The 20,100-nt window shown below is 38.8% G+C and overlaps 1 protein-coding gene across 1 annotated transcript in view; it reads right to left on the reverse strand.

Moving 5' to 3' along the window:
* The window catches only part of CSMD1 (CUB and Sushi multiple domains 1), a 1,410,881-nt gene that overhangs the window by 287,724 nt on the left and 1,103,057 nt on the right, over positions 1-20,100 (reverse strand). Inside the window, exons 17-20 of the mRNA XM_029051790.2 lie at positions 19,031-19,169; positions 14,067-14,254; positions 8,300-8,488; positions 3,701-3,817 (exon numbers count right to left, since the gene is read on the reverse strand). Coding sequence (XP_028907623.1) covers positions 3,701-3,817; positions 8,300-8,488; positions 14,067-14,254; positions 19,031-19,169 — 633 coding nt within the window. The remainder of the gene's footprint in view (positions 1-3,700; positions 3,818-8,299; positions 8,489-14,066; positions 14,255-19,030; positions 19,170-20,100) is intronic.

The raw sequence follows: 20,100 nt of genomic DNA on the forward strand, positions 1-20,100 counted from the left end.
AATAGGCATAAAGGGGATGGGGCTGAGTATCAAGTGCTTAGATTACCTGGGAGTGAGAAGCCATGTGACCTAATAGATAGACCATGGGCCTTGGATTCTAAACTCAGCTCTATCATTTGTCTTTGGGCAAGTCACTTACCTTCTCTGTGCCTCAGTTACCTCACCTTTAAAATGGGGATTAAGAGTGGGAGCCCCATGATTGACAGGGAATGCATCTAACCTGAATAACTTGTATCTACTCCATACTTAGCACAGTGCCCGGCACATAGTAGCGTGGCTCAGTGGAAAGAGCACAGGCTTGGGGGTCAGAGATCGTGGGTTCAAATCCTGGCTCTGCCACTTGTCAGCTGTGTGACCTTGGGCAAGTCACTTAACTTCTCTGTGCCTCAGTTAATACAGTTAATCTATAAAATGTGGATTAAGACTGTGAGCCTCACGTGGGACAACCTGATTACCCTGTATCTACCCTAGCACTTAGAACAGTGCTCTGCACATAGTAAGCGCTTAACAAATACCAACATTATTAGTAAGGGCATTCATCTATAGTTCTATTTATCTATTTTGATGGTAGTGAAGCCTGTCTACTTCCTTTGTTTTCTTGTCTGTCTCCCCCTTCTAGGCTGTGAGCCTGTTGTTGGATAGGGATTGTCTCTGTTGCCGAATTGTACTTTCCAAGCACAAACAGTGGGTGCTCAATAAATATGATTGAATAAATGAGCAAATACCATAAAAAAAACATAAGTTCCGAAGTGTCACCTTCAGGGGGAAATAGGGTGGGGAGATAATCAATTATGAGTCAGCCATTACCCTAAATTTTCTGAAAGTGCTAAAGTTTAGCAACAAGTAGCACTGGAGACACAGCATGCTCACTGTGTGCCGAATTAGCAAAACAAGACTGAAGAATCCCAGATGGAGACATTTTTGCCTGCAGCGATGAAGTTACTTGGGCTGCGTTGACAAGTGTGACCAGTTACAATATGGAACTGCTCTCACAGATCCCACTGGAAAGTTGTTGTCTGACCCATTAAAGGTTGCTTTTGTGTCCATGGATGCAAACAACTAACCAAGCAAGCATCCCCCACCTAATATCCAACCCCGCTACTTAACCGCTTGTCTTCCGGCTCCTGGGCCCCCTGTGAGCATCAGAAAGAACAGGGAGATAGGGTAAGGTTTGGAACTAGAAAACTCCTGGTGTGTTTTCTTCCTTGACCCCAAATTCTAGCTATCCCCAACTGTCTATTGGAAATGTGAAGCCAGCAGGTGGAAGGGAATCAGGAAAAGTTTGGCTTTGCCAGGTTGCAAGGAGGTATGGGGGTCTTGCTATGGCAGGGAACGATAAGAGGTCTATCATTTTAGTCTCAAATAAGAAGCAGCAGAGAAAGTACTAGAGATAATAGCACATCTCCTCTCCTGAGAGAAGAGGGGGTGACAAAGCTTGGAAGTGCAAGGAGAAATGAAAAAAAAATAGTGTACAATATAAAGTCTAAAGATAAGTATTATTAATAATTGAGATTACAGAGTCTTTCTGGGAATTTCATGGCCCTCTAACCTCGATCGGTTGCATCATTCCTATTCTGCTTTTCGTATTTTCACTTTCTGTGACAAGAGCTTGCTTTGTTCTCTGGCATTCCTTAAACTATGACTGGATTTATTTGCATCAATCAGTCATATTCATTCAGTGTTTACTGTATGCAGAGTCCTGTATTAAGCGCTTGGGAGAGTATCACACGTATTAACAGAAGCTCCTAGTTTGTAATATCCCTTCACACCATACCATTTGAAGAAGAAAGTTCACATGCTCCAAGTATTTCCAGAAACCAAAAAGGAAAAATGGAGGCAGTCTGGTCTGGTGGAAAGAGCTCACCCCAAGGACAGTGTGGCTTGGTGGGTCTGGGAGTCAGTAGATCCAGCTTCTAGGCCCAACTGTCAAATTTTTTAATCTCTATGCACTTTAGTTTCCTCATTTTAAAAAATTGGGCTACTGTACTGTTTCCCCTGTCTCATATCAAGAGCCCCATGTGCAGCATGGAACAAGCCCATCTGATTCACCCCGGAGCTACTCCATTGCATTGCACAGGTTTACTGCTTTATAAAATGCTTTAATTAATGTTACTGAGATGATATTTCCAAGAAAAACTCATTCAATCTCAGAATCCAGGACTTTTATGGATCTTCTTGGATTTTTAAGCCACAGCCAGGACTTTTGTTCATGGAATCTAAACAGCCCAGACAGTTATTCTCCCAGGAAGCAGTTGTCAATGCAACTGACTCCAGGGACTCTCAGAGGTCAAGCACTACGACAAAATCTCACAGTGAAAACCTCCTGTATGCAACCATTCAAGAGCTAATAACGTTAGATACAAATTTACTGGGGAAAAAAGACGATTTTCTCAAAAATGCCAGGAGGAGCCCAAAACTAAAATGTTCTAAGGGCAGTGTGGTGGCGAGTGATAATGCTGGTATTTGTTCAGCGCTTACTATGTGGCAAGCACTGTTCTAAGTGCTGGGGTAGGTACAAAGTAATCAGGTTGTCCATGTGGAGCTCATAGTCTTAATCCCCATTTTGCAGATCAGGTAACTGAGGCACAGAGAAGTTAAGTGGGTTGCCCAAGGTCACACAACAGACAAGTGGTGGAGCGGGGCTTAGAACCCAGGTCTTCTGACTCCCAAACTCGTGCTCTTCTGAGGCAACTGGCTCCACCACCTACTCCTCCATATTAGGCTAGTATAGCCTAATAATAATGATAATAATAATAAAAATAACAAAGATACTAATCTCAACTGTTGAGTCCAGGGCCCTACATACAGTAACAACTCAAGAAGTAAATACCAATGATTGATTGACGTTTGCTAAGTACTTACAATGTGTCAACCACATACTAAGCCCTGGAGTAGTTAGTCCCTGTCCCACATGGGGTTTAATAATAATAATGACAATGAGGATATGTGTTAAGAGCTGACTATGTTCAAGCACTGTTCTAAATGCTGGAGTAGTTACAAGGTCATCAGGTTGTCCCACGTGGGGCTCACAGTCTTCATCCTCATTTTACAGATGAAGTAACTGAGACACAGGGAAGCTAAGTGACTTGCCCAAAGTCATACAGCTGACATGTGGCAGAGCCGGCATTAGAACCAACGACCTCTGACTCCCAAACCTGGGCTCTTTCCTCTGAGCCATGCTGCTTCTCTAATCTAAGGGAAAACCTTCTTGTCTTTTCTTATTTTAGAACTTTGGTTCTCCACTGTGACATTACTAAAAATGAACAATTATGGTATTTATAAGCACTCACTAGGTACTAAGCACTTGAGTAGATAAAAAAAAATCAGATTAAATGCAGTCCCATAGGTGTGCATCTATGCCCATTCTAGAGATGAGGAAATTGGGGCACAAAGAAGGCAGATGACATGACCGAGGTGGCACTGCAGGCCAGTAGCAGAGCTGAGATTAGACCTGGGGAGTCTCCTGTACCCTAGCTTCTACTGCACCCATTGAACATCTTGCATATTTTATGTGGAAAAAATAACTAATTTTAACCCACTCCCATAATTCAAACATTTAAAAACGCCATTACCAGCCACAGAAGTGTACTGACTTGGCAAAATTAAATGATGTGCCTCTTTTTTTACAAATATTGACAAAATGCATTTTTTTCCACTGCATGATCTGTTCTGTGCATTTGTAATTCACATTTATTCTTACCCTTCCCATGAGACACTTCAATGGTCCAAGTGCAATTCAGGGAGTTTGGATAAAAATCAGGAAAACCAGGAGAGAGAACAGTTCCACTCTTGCCATGAATGTAACCGCCACACAAGGCTTTAACAAAATGAAGAAAAATATCAGTCTATTGGAGTTTTTCAGTAGTGAATAGTAACCACATAGTTTAATAAGCTCTCACAGATTTTCAAATCCTTAAGCATAAAAATTAGGCTTGTTCTTGTAAAAGATAAACATTTACAAAGTGTTAGAACATTAACACAGTCACTCATGCTACCCTGCCTGGATTGCCGCATCAGCCTCCTTGTTGACCTTCCAGTCTGCTGTCTCTCCCCACTCCAGTCCATACTTCACTTTGCTGCCCGGATCATTTTCCTACAAAAATGTTCAGGACATGACTCCCCACTCCTGAAAATCTCCAGTGGTTGCCCATCCACCTCCACCTCAAACAAAAACTCCCACACTATTGGCTTCAAAACACTCAATCCCCTTGCCCCCTCCTACCTCACCTGGTTACTCTCCCACTATAACCTTCCTCTAGTGAACACCTTCTCCCTGTGCCTCAATCTCATCTATCTCACCACCGACCCTTTGCCCACATCCTGCCTCTGGCCTGGGTTGCCCGCCTTAATCAAATCCCATAGACAATGACTCTGCCCCGCTTCAAAGCCTTATTGAAGGCACATTTCCTCCAAGAGGTCTTCCCTGACTAAACCCATCTTTCCTCTTCTCCTACTCCCTTCTGAATCGCCCTGACTTGTTCCTTTTATTCTCTTCCCGCTCCCCCGCAGCACTTATGTACAAACTTATGGCTTAAAACCCACCGTGGGCAGGAAATGTGTCTATTTACTGTAGTCTTGTACTCTCCCAAGTGTGTAGTACAGTGCTCTGCACACAATAAGCCCTCAATAATTGATTGAATGATTGAATGAATGAATGAATGAATAGTTGTAATATTTGTTAAGCCCTTACTACTCTAGACTGTAAACTGGTTATGGGCAAGAAATGTCACTGTTTATTGTTGCACTGTACTTTCCCAAGCGATTACAGTGCTCTGCACACAGTAAGGGCTCAGTAAATTTTACTGAATGAATAAATGTGCCAGACACTTTACTGGGCTGAAAGAGAACAGATGAGGAAACCGGCACAGAGAAATTAAGTGACTTGCCCAAGGTGTCTCGATAGGAACTGGCATTAGAACTCAGTCCTCTGACTTCCAGGCCCATGCTCTTTCAACAAAGCCATGCGAAAACCTTATTAAAAGGCATGCTTGCCAACACAAATAATGCTGGTCATGGTGGCCTGTTTCCTTGGTAACTCTTTCATTAAGAAAGTGTCCCTCAGCAGAGAGTGATCATGTAGAAAATGACCTGTAAAATGATGGGCATTTTATTTTTTAGAATAAAGGAAAATACTATTAAGAGGGAACACTGTCATGAGTAACTAGAAGGCAATGAGCTTTTACCAATATTAATCAATGATAATAAGAATTTAGCATTTCTCCTAGGATCTGAAAGGAGTTTACTCTTTTTACTCCTGCTAATATTATGAGGAGGCAATGCCTCTCAGAACCTTATTTCTTTCATTATTCAAATTATTAGTCTTTTAAAATCCAAAGTAATGATAGATAATTGGAAAAAAATACTGCATATAAATGTGCATATATATCAATGATATTTATTGAGTGATTATGTGTAGAGCATACAGAATTAGCAAATGTGTTTCCTACCCATAACAAGCTTCCTTGTTACAAGAATATTCACGTACATTTCTTTTCTGAGTTTTAAGAAATGTTTTGCCTCAAATACAGCAATCATTTAAAAGAACTTCTCAGAATGAATACTGAGTAGTAGTAAATAGTATTTTAAATAATATTTTAGGCTGAAATGATTGACAGCCTCATTAGATCTTATTTGCCTATATAAATGATGAAACACAATTTTATGAGCCTATTTCCTGCTTAAGGTAAACGCAAAGTGCTTTAGAAAATGATCAAAGAACTGCTGCTACTCTACAGAATGTAGAAGCTATCAGTTTCTAATAATGAAGAGAAGAAATAAAATACTATTGATTCTGTTATAATCAATGATTTATGTTTTTATAACATTATTTAGATCCAAATGAATAGAAGAATGGGGACACAGTTACTGGAACTGTGTTTCAGTGAATTGGCTATAATGAGAACTGTTTCCAATTGACTGGCTTTTGTGGAAATCATTCCTTCTTTAGCATTACAAAGAAAATCAATTGCATGTGTTTGCAATTTATAATTCGTTGTTTATTACAAACTGATATTAAACAGAGCAAATTAGTTCTCAGGGACTCATGACCCCTGTAAAGTGCCAGAGAAAGATGAAGTACAAGGCAAAAACTTCAAGGAAACCAAACTTTATAAACCTTTTTATTTTTATTTTTTTGGTTTCCACATCCTTCTGTAATTTCATCCAGTGTGACAGAATTTATGTAACCATTTAAATTTTTATTAAACCATGTTCCTTCTAATTTTTTTATTTCCCAATGAAACAATTTTTAGATACAAGATTTTGGGGTAAACATAGGTGTTTCCAATAACACGGCTCCTTAGAGTACTAGAGTCTCATGAATATATTGATTAATACACTATTTAAAACCTATTTTCTCTTTTAGGATGAAGAGAGTGTAAAAGAAGAAGTGTAATGTCTAGCAAAGTCCAAAAGGACTTAATAGTCATTAAAGTAGCCAGGGGTGAGATGACAGGGCAAATTGATCCTTTTACTAGTCATATGATTCACCTTAAATTTAATCATTATACCGCAAAGCTTCTAGAAAGCAGTATATCCCAGTGAATTTTGCAATCCCAATAAGCATTAGTTTGATGAGACTCACAAGGGGCAATCAGTGGGAGACTTTTGGTGAAACTGTTATAGATTAGGAGCTTGTTTTGTGCAGGGAATGTGTCTACCAACTATGTTGCACTGTATTCTCCCTAACACTCAGTACAGTGCTCTGCACACTAAATGCTCTCAATAAATACAATAGATGATGATGATGTGCCTGGAAAAATGATTCTGTTATACTAGTATTAGTTTTCCATTCAGTGTCCGGTGATCATGGCCAAGGAAGAACTGACAATTAAGCCTTTTCTTGATATCGCAAAGCACTGGTCAAGGAGTCAGGCAATATATTCTACAGACTCACTGTGTAATCTTGGGCCAAACACTCAACCTCTCTATTTGTCAGTTCTCTCATCTGTAAAATGGAGATGAGATACCTGATCTCTCTCACACAGACTCTAAACAACTAACAGAATAAATAATGTGATTAATCTGATTTTCAGTATCTAACCCACTATTTTAGACATAGAAATAGAAAGAATATTTCCACCCACTACTGCAGGCTCATTAAACGTCAAAAATATGAGTGAAACTTGCCATAACTCAGTTTGAGGATGAGACAACTGTCACAGGAGGCTGGAAAACATCTAAAAACTCACGAGGGCTCAAGATACCCCTCTGGAAGCAGTGACGGAAGATGTAGGAAGAGCAAAAGGAAAGGCGAATGTCTGATTTTCCTCTCTAGGCACTCTCCTTCCCCCTTCTATGTTTCTCCTCAAGAAGAGTAACTATCCCTTGGCTCCTCAACTCTCTATCAAAGCAGAATACTGGAATAGATGGATCACTGTTCTGGCTCCTATGTTAAAATTGCATATTTAAATTAGGCTGCCCCCTTTGCTTTCCAATTTTTTTTTCAAAATTTGAATATAGAATTATCTTAATTACTATCAGGTGTCCGCTGTATTGAGAGTTTTGTCTGTCTTTTATCTCATCGTATCCTCCAAATTACCATTCGATGAATTCAAGTTTCCTCTCCTCATAGCTAATCTTGAAAAGGTTGAGATTTAAATAACTGTGAGCTCTCTTGAGCAGGTGTGAGTCTTACCATTCCTACTGAAAAGCAGAACAACACTGAAATTGCTGGCTCAAAATAAATATCAATTTAATATACACATACTGGAGAGAAGTTCTTTGACATGTCCTTATCTAGCAAAAAGCCAGTTTTTAATTTGCTCTACTGACATGAGAAGAATCTATTTCAAGTACAAAATAAGCAAAAGAAACACATTCAGAAACATTTAGAAATACTGAGAACATATTTATTTTAAAACTTGTAGTATTCTAATGAGATTTATTAGCATTTGACCTAAAAATACAGAAAAAAAAACCCAAACATTTGTTTTCATTTTAGTTGATGTGCTTTATTTTTGCAATTTTCTAGACACTACATATGCCCTCAAATGTCAGTGTTATACAACTTCCTTTCTTTGTTTTTTTGTTTATTTTTTTAAACTCAGCATATGCACCCAGAGATTCAGAATATTAGTTCTTCATTTTCTGGACATTTGATATTATTTTCTAAAAGTTTTTAATGTTTCTTATTAAAATTTAATCCTGTCATTTTTAAGACCCATATTCACATTACATCAGGGATTCCTATAAAGTATGGGGGAGAAAAGATAGGAAAATAATCAGGGCATTTTCCTCTTGAAAATAAGAGGAAAGGTTATTTCTTTGGTACTGTCATCTGTACTTATGATGCACTCACCATCACAGCTGGGTAATGCATGATTCCACTGGTGGTTCCTTTCACACATAAGTGGTTCATCATCACTTAGGGTATATCCTGGATCACAACTGAAAGTAACTTTAGACTTGATGCCAAAATTGTTCCCATGGCGGTGACCATTCACAGGAATTCCTGGATCCAAGCAAGAATCTGACTCTAATGTCACACCTGAAAAGGACACCAAGGATATATCTGTTAAGAACTATTCATTCACGGAAATAGAAAGAGAATGAAATGTTACAAACTCCAAATCTTTTTTTTTTTTTTTTTTTTTTTTTGGTATTTTTCTAGTTTCTTTAGTACTTTGGAAATGTCTGTGATACATTTGGATGTATAATAAATTATACATTATTCCTTTAAGAAGGTTTGGTCTACATATTTGATGTAATATTGAAGATGACAGAGGTTAAATCCTTTTTCTCAAGGTGAGTTGGAAGCTAGAAATATCTTCAATTCACAGTTTGATGGTCTTCCCAATGGATAATCTTGGTGAACTCAGCCCCATTATACTTTTTTTAGATGGGCAGACTTCTCTCATCATTGTTCTTAATGACTGAGAAAAAATGAGGAGAAATGAGCCTTATTTGGAACTATCTGTTCAGAAGGAATTTGCTCCAAATGACTGCGTGATAGTATTGTTAATCAAAACAAACACAGTAACTGTTTCCAAGAAAGAAGATTACCATGATTTTTTTTTTTTCTGTGTGTGATAGAAACACTGTACAAACCATGTGTCCCAAGCATTCAGTCAATCAGTGGTATTTACTGAGGTTTTACTGTGTGCAGAACACTGTACTAAGTGCTTGTGAGAGGTCAATACAACAGAGTTGGTATACACTTTCCTTGCCCACAAAGAGTTCACTGACTGGAGGCAGATGTCCATAACTCCACCTATAACCTTGGGGTGGAGGAGGTACTGCCTCATAAAGATACAAGTCCAACTACCTGTTCCATGGAAATTTTCAAAAATAAGGCTTTCTCCCCCTTCTTCATTCATTCAGTGGTATTTATTGAGCACCTACTATGTGCAGAGCACCGTACTAAGTGCTTGGAATGTACAATTCGACAACAGATAGAGACAATCGCTGCCCAATAACGGGCTCACAGTCTTGCCCTCTCTCTCTCTCAATTCTCTTCTCTCCCTTCCTTCTATCCCTACCCTCTTCCCTGCAGTAGCCAAAGAGGATCCGTTAGATAAAACTAGGTTAAAAACTTAAAAGAAATAAATGAATTGGCCAATTGGCTTTAGTCATATCTTTCACAAGCTTACTCAGCTCCATATGAACCTCACAGTTTTCACTGAACAAAAGTTCTCTCCAGTTGCTCAGATGACACGAAAATCACAAAGCAGAATTATGTCATGTACGTAGATTACCAAAGGCAGATATTAGTACCAGATATTACAGAAGCAGCATGGCTTAGTGGAAAGAGCCCAGTCTTGGGAGTCAGAGGTCATGAGTTCTAATCCTGGCTCCTCCACTTATCAGCTGTATGACTTTGGGCAAGTCACTTAACTTCTGTGGGCCTCAGTTAACCTCATCTGTAAAATGGGAATTATGACTATGAGCCCCACGTGGGACACACTGATGACCGTGTATCTACCCCAGCACTTAGAACAGTGCCCAGAACATAGTAAGCGCTTAACAAATACCACTATTATTATTATCATTATTATTATTATTACCAGGTTAGCACAGGAATAAGCCAAGGTTTTGAGGACAAAATTCTGTCTCCAGGGCAATAAAATTTGTTTACCCTACAACTAAAGTAAAAGGGAAAAATTCAGAAGCAAGAATGACATCAGATAATTGATTTTCATAATCTGGTTATCTCTGCAGTGATTGGAGCTCGAAGGTTAGAAGCAAGACAAAACCAATACAGAACAGAGGACCAGACCTTTTTACAGTAAGCTCTTCCTGTTTCCTTTCTTCTAGTTTTGACCTTATTTGACCTCTTTTAGTCTGAAGCCCCTTGTGGAACAGGAATTGTGTCTATTATTATTATTATTGCTATTATATTTGTTAATCACTTATTATATGACAGGCACTGTTCTAAGTGCTGGGGTAGATACAAGATAATCGGGTTGGACACAGTCCCTGCCATTCATTCAATCACAATTATCATAATGTTGGTATTTGTTAAGCGCTTACTATGTGCAGAGCACTGTTCTAAGCGCTGGGGGAGATACAGGGTCACAGGTTGTCCCACGTGAGGCTCACACTCTTCTGTGTGCAGAGCTCTGTACTAAGAGCTTAATAGTAATTAGGGCATTTGTTAAATGCTTACTATGTGCCAAGCACTGTCCTAAGCTCTGGGGTAGTTACAAAGTAATCAGGTTGGCCCACGTGGGGCTCACAGTGTTAATCCCCATTTGACAGATGAGGTAACTGAGGCACAGAGAAGTTAAGTGGCTTGTCACATGTCCCACAATAAAGTCCCTGTCCCACATAGGGCTCAACTGTCATCTACCTACCTCAGTGCCAACTTCCAGAAACAGACACACATCCCCCTTCCCGTACTACAGATAGGTTGATACCCTCAATTAATAATGGTGGTATTTGTTAAGCACTTACTATGTGCAGAGCACTGTTCTAAGCACTGGGGTTGATACAGGGTAATCAGGTTGTCCCATGTGAGGGTAACAGTTAATCCCCATTTTACAGATGAGGGAACTGAGGCCCAGAGAAGTTAAGTGACTTGCCCACAGTCACACACTGACAAGTGGCAGAACCGGGATGCGAACCCATGACCTCTGACTCCAAAGCCCAGGCTCTTTCCACTGAGCCACACTGCTTCTCAATTGACATGGTATGGAAAATACAACTACAGCTTTTACTGGACTTACTAAATATTGAATAGCAAGACAAAATCAGAAGCAATGAACTACTGGATTGTAGTTGATCTGTAGCACTGAAGTGATGCTCGCCTTTACGTAGCTATACTGAATGGAAGATGTGAAGAGAACAAACGATAGTAGAACATCCAAACTGGCTACTCTACTGAGAGCTGAGAGTGGGCACCTAAAGGAAGGAGTGTTTTAAGGACCCAGTAAAAGGAGGCTTCAGAAAATGCTGCATCCTTGCTGAAAATTGGGAGTTGATGGCTGAGATGCAGTTGACTTAATGGCAGAAAAGAGTATCAGTTTCTGCCATTAAGAAGGGAGAGGCTCTCTTTGAGCAAAATGTTGTATAGGGGAAGAGATATGAGACAAAACAGAAAGCAGTATCAGGCACTACAAACATCAAGCACAGTAACACGAAGGACAACCTTTTTGTGTGTAAGTGTATTGTATTGTACTCTCCATGCTTTTAGTATTGTGCTCTGCATACTGTAAGTGCTCCATAAATACCATTGTTTGATTGATTAAGGGATTGCTTAATGTGGCAAGACTGTTGACCCATCATTGGCCATTTTAGCCACATATTCATTCATGGGTGAACTTTGCCATCACTGGTGACTTCTTTGACTACCAAGGACTAGTGTGTTATCTATCTATCTATCTCTATCTATCATTTATATAAAAGTAGATAGATTGATAAATGGATAGCCATATAATTTTAACGGTATTTGTTATATGTCAAACATTGTTCTAAGTGTGGGGTAGATACAAGTTAACTAAGTTGGATACAGTCCTTATCCCACTTGGGGTTCACAGTCTAAGTAAGAGGGAGAATGGGTATTTAATCCCCATTTTACATTTGAGGAAAGTGAAGCACAGGGAAGTTAAGTGATTTGTCCTATGTCACACAGCAGGCGGTTGACAGAGGTGGGGTTAGAACCTACACTCTGTGTATCAGTGAGGGCCAGCCTACACAGTCCTACTAGAAGGAGTATGCGCCTGGAAGGTAGAGGACCTGGATTTTAACCCTGGCTTCACTCATTAACCTCTCTGTGCTTTAGTTTCCTCATCTCTAAAATGGGTATTCAATACCTGTTCTTCCTTCTTCTTAAATTAAGAGTCCCAGCTGGGACAGGGACTGTGTCCAACCTGATTAACCTGAATCTAACCTATTAATCAATCAGTGATATTTATTGAGCACTTACTGTGTGAAGAGCCCTGTACTAAATGCTTGGGAAAAGACAATACCATAAAGTATTGTAGTGTATTACCCATAGCAAGCTTTTGGGGGCGAAAGACATTAAAATAGATTATGGAAAGGGGAAATACTAAGAGTTCACAGGGATACACAGCCAAGTGCATAGTTTTAGGGTAGGGTGGACAGAAGATATAAAGACTTTACTCTGGGAAGGCTTCTTAGAGGACATGCAATTTTAGGGGCAAGGTTGAAGTTGGGGAGAGTGGTAGATTGTCAGATTTGAAGATCCCAGGGAAACCTGTTTAAGGGGTAGGTAGTGGGGTAGAGAAGACTGACGTACAGAGAGTAGGTTGGTGTTGAAGGAGTGGAATTATTTTCTTCATTCAATCATATTTACTGAGTGCTTACTGTGTGCAGAGCACTGTACTAACTGCTTGGGAAAGTACAATACAACAATAAACAGTGACAATTCCGGCCCACTACAAGTTCACAGTCTTCCAGTGTAGTAGGAGGTAAGTGCCTATCACAGTACCCAACACTTAAAACACTATTTAACACATTGTAAGGACTTATCAAATGCCATAATTATTATCATTGTTATATTAAAAGTACAGCCCACCATTTTGATCTCACATTGGTCCATGGATCGGCACATCCCTGACTTCCACACTTTATTACATTGTTTTTCAAAGGAATTATGTGTACAAGGATATTATCAGTATTCAATCTGAAATGGTTCAGAATAGGTGTTTGCCCACTAGATTGACCATTTGGTTCTAAATTGGATAAGTAAAACTCAATTTCATTGTATTTCTCAAACATGCAAATGAATTTATAATACAAAATATAAATAATAAATGAAAGGAAATAAACGTTTTCATCAAAATGTTTCCTTTTTTTTTTTTTTTTGGTTAACCCCTTACTGATTATGTACCTATATCCTTATGAATATTTCTTAGGCTCTCTACAGATTTCTGTTGTCCCTAATCACGAAGAAACCCACTTCATTACATGATCAATTGGGTGCTCTGAGAGAAACTTCAGTTTCTCAAAGGCAACAATAATACTTCAGTTGAGATTTTTATGTTTACTGCTACATAAAAAAGCCAAATGCTTCATGTGTGTGAATATTATGATGGTAAGGATTGATTATAGTAGAACAATAAGGAAAATGACAGGTAATTGGAAGTACTCATAAAATAAGAATGAGGGACAACACTACTGGGTAGATTGTTGAATGTTTTGTACTTGTAAAAAAATGACTGCTGATGAATTGATTCCTTTTGATCTCATTTTATTACAAATATACAAAATACAAAAATACACAAATAGCTACAAAGAAATATTTTATTTCCCCTTTTCCCTAAAGCGTGCTAATGTCTGACTCTCTTGCTAGATTGTAAGTTCATGGAGGGTGGTGCCATGCATTCCTACTCTACTATACTCTCCCAAATTTTTGGAATTGCTCGTCACACAGTAAGTGTTTGATAAATATTAATTTGCTCTCAAATGGAATAATGTGGCTACCACCATACTTCAAATCCAAAACGTGCATTGTCTATAACCATTTTCATGCCATTAATCTTCAGAACAAAGGAAGGGAAAACATATATGGAATCCTTCTTTTACAGATGAGGAAACTGAGGCACTGATCATAGCCATTATGATTTTAAATAGGGAAATCTTAGGTAGAGAAGAAATGTACTTACTTTCATAGTGAATCAGGAAGCCAACACTGGAGCGACTATTATCTGTAGTGAAGAGCAGATACATGAAATTCCCAGTGCTAATAAGGAACTGCGGTGCCTGTGTCCCATGATATTCCCCTATTAAGGGTGATGAGTTAGCCGGCCCATCTCGGACTTCTAATGTATCATAATTAACTTCAGTCTGAAATCTGGAAAGGTAAGTTTAAAGTTAGGGGAAGCACAGAAAACACATGGGGTTAAATGAAAACATCAGCACATGCAACTGGGCCTCAGAACGTGTTTGAAAACAGGCAAATTGAGTCTGATTTGTCACTCCTGTCAGGAAGAAGCAAAGTGCACATAAACACATCCTAGAATAAGTGAGATACCATCTCTTCCAAGAAATCTGTCTTTATAAAGCCTTCAGATCCTTTTGCTTTACAAATAAAAACGTTTATTTCCTTAAGGAAAACCTCACTACTGAAGCAGCCTTCTCAAGTACAGTGAAGCCTGAACATCTTCTAAATCCGGAGAAATGAAGTAATGAATTGACCACCTACATTGGGTTAGATTGATCAGAAAAATTATCAATCTCACCTCACATGCTGTCTCCCATAGTTACCTAAGAGGATAATTGAAAGAACTGTGGTTGCTGATGCAGAATCTGACATTCCCAGGACCCCTATTCATTCATCCCCCTCTAGACTGTAAGCCCTTCCTGGGCAGGGAATGTATCCCTTTTTTTGTTGGGTTGTACTCCCACCAGTGTTTAGTACAGTGCTGTGCACACCATAAGCACTCGATAAATACAATTGACAGACTTACCCAAACCCTTCTTGACATTTTCCTACCACGAAACTTTGACCTCACCAATCTCCCCATGCTTACCATCCTCTATGTGGAGATTTTACCATGGGGAATGCTTTTCTGTTTTGCACTGCCAGAAGGTCCTCCATCAAGCCTTCAAAGGAACCTACTATTTATTCTCAAAATTATTTATTTAATGTGGCTACTGCACTAATTCTAATCCCAAACCTGCACTATCTGTAAACATCCAGCACTTAGAACGGTGCTTGGCACGTAGTAAGCGCTTAACAAATACCATAGTTATTATTTGCATGCCATTAATCTTCGGTCAACATCCATGGAATCTCTTCTTAACAGGAAGAATATTTCAAGGGTCAGTAAATTTACTCAAGGGATGAGAGTGGCTGAATTCCCCATTTAAGTATGAGTTCATTCATTCATTCAATAGTATTTATTGAGTGCTTACTATGTGCAGAGCACTGTACTAAGCGCTTGGGATGAACAAGTCAGCAACAGACAGAGACAGTCCCTGCCGTTTGAGAGTTATGACCTGAAATCAAGAAGGTTTGATATGTCACAAAATCATTCAATCAGTCCATCTCGTGGCCTCTCTTTATTTATCCAAATTACAATTTGCCAATATTTGCACCCTGATGGTTGATTTTTTGTCTCTAAGGGACAGAAACTTTTAAACATTTGGCTAAGAAACTTGTGGTTCAGAAAGGACTACTTCACAGTCTTAAATTCTTTGAGCCCAAAGGGTATGGGCATTCATGTTGTAATTAGTCTAAAGGTTCACCTAAAGAGGTTATTATTTTTCAGTTTCCAGAGTGCAAATTCATTTCCTGAGCAAGGAATAAATCTCAGTTTTTATCTTACATTTGGACTCTTACATTCCTGCTTTTTATAATGGAAATGTGAATATTAGGCTGTTCATCAAATATTATAGCCTTCTGGTGGTGACTCTTTCCAATAACCTAGGGACATAGAAAAATCTGAATATATTTCCACATTTGGGATCCCAGCCCCTAGAACACTACCAAAACCCATAAAGAGAATTAGTAAAGATCTGTGTGAAAACAAATTTCAAGAACTTTCAAGAGCTTCTGTTTTGTTACCCACTGAAAAAGTAATTTGAGATATAATCTCTACATAACTCTTCCATAGAGAAATTCATACAGACTCTGAGAATCCACTGAATACCTTGGAAGGGTATATGCTTTTGTGAATAGGGGAAAACACACAGTAATTAGAATTAAGAAACAAAATATAAGTTGGGACAAATGAGATCAGTTTGGGGATTATTACAGGTACCTGAAAATTATGGCATAACTAATGGTGCCAAACTTGAAGATAAGAATACTATTTTGACTAAATTACTTTAATCTGCTAAACAGCAGGGAGCCAGACTTCTTTCTCTCTTCCAGAAAGCATTATGGTTTATGAGTGATGATAATTCTAAAATTCCCAAGAAACAAATCCCATGTAATAGGTCAATTAGTAAGAACACATTTACAAAAAAAAAAGAAAAGAAACAATCATCAAAATGAGCTACCCAAGTCAATCAATTGGTGGGTGCTAATGGAGTACATTTCAAGAACTTGATACAGTGCTCTGCATATAGTAAGCACTCAATAAATACTATAGAATGAATAACTGATTGAATGAATGAGTAATATGCCACTAACTCTTTCTCATCCTTGTGGAAACTTGTCCAGAAGGAACATCCACCTAAAAGGCAAGTTTACTCCAGTATAAAAAGGTTTTCCATTCTTCACATTTATAGATCTCTGTTCCTTGTACTATTTTCCCTTTCAATATCACTGATAATCGGGACATCACTGACTTAAAGGAGAAAGAAAAAAAGCACCCTGACAGAAAAGCCTCAGCTCTTATGTTATGTCACTTTGTCCTAAATATCAAAATTCTCTCTTGGGAAGGGCAAAAAACAAACAAACAACTTTTTAGAAATGTCCCTCCCAGAGCAAAGACTTTAACACTCCCCGATATTCAAATTTGGAATTTTGTTTCTGTTGAATTCTCAAGTACACACGGAGATGGGTCATTTTAAAATATCAGTCCTTATGCTACTATCATGAGTTCAATCTGAAAGTCAGTGGATGAAGATTAAGTATCAAGACAATGTGAGTCAATCCCAAAGTCCTCCATTATTTCAGATGCCAAAGGCTTTGTTTTTGTGCCAGCACTGACGGTTGGAAGACTGCCCAGAACTTGAAAATTAGGCCACTGGGTCAAAGGATAATAGCACCCAATACTTTTTCCAATGAGCCATGCTCTAAGAATATCTTACCACACTACCCTGCCATCATATGCCTTCTATGTAGAGGGTAACTAATGTTTTCAAAATGTTAGCATCCCTATGTTAGTTAGCAACACAAGGTCATTCCCTGTAGATCTACTCATCACACATTTGTTCATCACAATAAAGGGAGATGTATTTCCTGAAGTACTTTTGGATTAAACATGGAAACAACCAATTTTTTCCTGGTTCTGAGAATAATCTGCCATTCAGTAAGCACCATATATGTATCCTGGGAAATTAAATTACTCAACTCATGGTTTCTGGTTTAAAGCTGTTAAATTACCCAGAAGAATTAGAAAATGATATTTCTTATGATAATGATAGTATGTAACAATGATAATATTATTTGTTAAGCACTTACTATGTCTTAAACATTGTACTAAACACTGTGGTAGACACAATATAATCACCTTGGACACTATCCCTGTCCCGCTTTATTTTTAAATGAAAAATTAAAATTAAACATCTGTATCAAAAATGTAGTGTTCAAAACTTGTTCATTGATCACAATTTGGCTCCACCACATATATGCTGTGTGATCTTGGGCAAGTCACTTCACCATTCTGTGCATCAGTTACCTCATCTGTAAAATGGGAATGAAGACAGTGAGCCCTATGTGGGACAGGGACTATGTCTAACCTGATTAATTTGCATCTACCCATCGCTTAATACAGTGCCTGGTACATAGTAAGTGCTTAACAAATACCACAATCCTTCTTATCATTATTATTACAGCCTCATCTGTTAAACAATACCGATCTAGATGATCATCAGAGAGGAAGAAGAAACATAGTGCAATATTTTATCCTTACTCGTCTTAACTTTACCGCTTCATCGCCATCAACCCTGAAGGTCCACCTGTTCCAGGGGAAGGGAAACTCACATAGGCTCTGGCTCTTCCAAACTCCAGCCAAGTTAGGGTATGGAAGAGCAGGTCTTTGGGACTCAAAGTTCCCTTCCAGGTTAGACTGCTAGTAATAACAATAACGATGGCATTTGTTAAGCATTTCCTGTGTGTCAAGCACTGTTCTAAGAGCTGGGGTAGATACTAGCCAACTGGGGTTGGACTCAGTCCCTGTCTATCTTAGGGCTCACAATCTTCATCCCCATTTTACGGATGAAGGAACAGAGGCACAGAGAAGTGAAGTGACTTGCCCAAATTCACTCAGCACACAAGTGGTGGAGCCGGTATTAGAACCCATGTCCTTCTGACTCCCAGGCCCTTGCTCTATGCACCAGAACACACTGCTTCCCAAGCTGCTAGTGCAGGCACCTTTTACACATATGCTGCTTTAACACCGCACGGTTGGCTAAAATAGGTTCTTTCGTATACCTACTCTTGTCTGCATAGCCTTTATGGGAAGAGAACCCTAACGCCTCCATCTTTTTGGCAGAGGTCTTGCGTGTCTTGCAGGCCTTGACCTTGAGCTACTGGATATGCTGAGACTGACATGGAAGTCCATTCTAAACTAACCCCTCCCGTCCGCAAGACACCCATGAAGTTGGGGACAAGACTTGCAAAAAGAACAGACTTTTTCTGCGAAGCATTTTCTAAATGTTTGTTTTTTGTTTGTACGTTTTCAGAACTGGGTAAAGTAAGCAGAAGTAAAACCTTGAACTCTGGAATGACTTTATTAATGCATCTTGCAGATCAACTCACCTAAGAGGCATCCACTGAAAGGGTAAGAACTCCACCCAAAGGGGAGAATTTCCACAGGCAACTGGTCATACAAACATCTATTATCATTTTTGACTATAAAGGTTAAAGGCCCCAAAGGGAAAAAAATAGCCCACATAACCAAATAGAGCTTTTTAAACTTATTTTACTTTCATATCAGGAGGAAATGTTTCTCACCTATCAAAAGTGATCTTGATAGAGTGCCCTGGTCTTGCTTCAATAACCCATTCACAGTTTAAAGAGTCTTTATAATATCCTGGCCATCCAGGTGGCAATATTACTCCACTTGAAGCTGTCAAATGTCCACCACATGGTGCTAAGGAATGACATATATGGCAAAAAGTAAGGTTAAATCAATAAACAAATAAAAATGCATCAAGTAACGAAGGTACTAAAGCATAAGCTGTTATTTTCTTGTTATGTTTTAGTTTTACGGATTGTGGAATAGCCATGAAACTATTCATTGAGGAGTAAGGAGACAAGTTATTTAATGGCTTCCTCTCTAGGTAAACCAGGCGGAAATTATCGTTCAACAGATACAGCTTGATTTATTAACATCTGACTTTCTTCCATATACCAGGGAAGGCTATTCATATCTCATAAACGATGGTGGGTAAACGTTTGAGAGCAAAACAAAACAGCCTTTAATCATTTTTCACAAAAATAAAATCAGACTAAGGCACTGATGCATAGCTGTCATCAGAACAGGGGATGGTGAAATATTGTGAAGGAATGATATTTCTGGCAAAACAAATTCAGTGTTCAACATGATTAATTAGACAAAAACAACTGCTTTCATCTCAGGCTTTGGTCTTAGATTTCTCTTCGTGTACAGTTTATTCATTTGTGCTCTTCCAAGTGAGCGCACATGAAATAGGAAAGATATTGATTGGTGTGCACCGGCGGTAATCACCCGCTTCAAAAAAGTCACACATTTTTATAGAAGACTATCACTTGGGGATAACTGATTTTGAGTTGGAAACATCTTTTTTTCTTCTATCGCATAGTCCGACACTGCCCATAATTGAGATTGAGAATCTATTCCGAATATTCAGTTCAATTCAATCATATTTATTGAGTGCTAACGGTGTGCAGAGCCCTGTACTAAACTCTTGGGAAGTGCAGTTCAGCAACAAATAGAGACAATCCCTGCCCACAACAGGCTCACAGTCTAGAAGGGAGGAGACAGACATCAAAACAAGTAAACAGGCAGCGGTAGCATCATTATAAATTAATAGAATTATAGC

Source organism: Ornithorhynchus anatinus, chromosome X1, assembly GCF_004115215.2.
Source record: "Ornithorhynchus anatinus isolate Pmale09 chromosome X1, mOrnAna1.pri.v4, whole genome shotgun sequence".
In the NCBI taxonomy this organism is placed as follows: Eukaryota; Metazoa; Chordata; class Mammalia; order Monotremata; family Ornithorhynchidae; genus Ornithorhynchus; species Ornithorhynchus anatinus.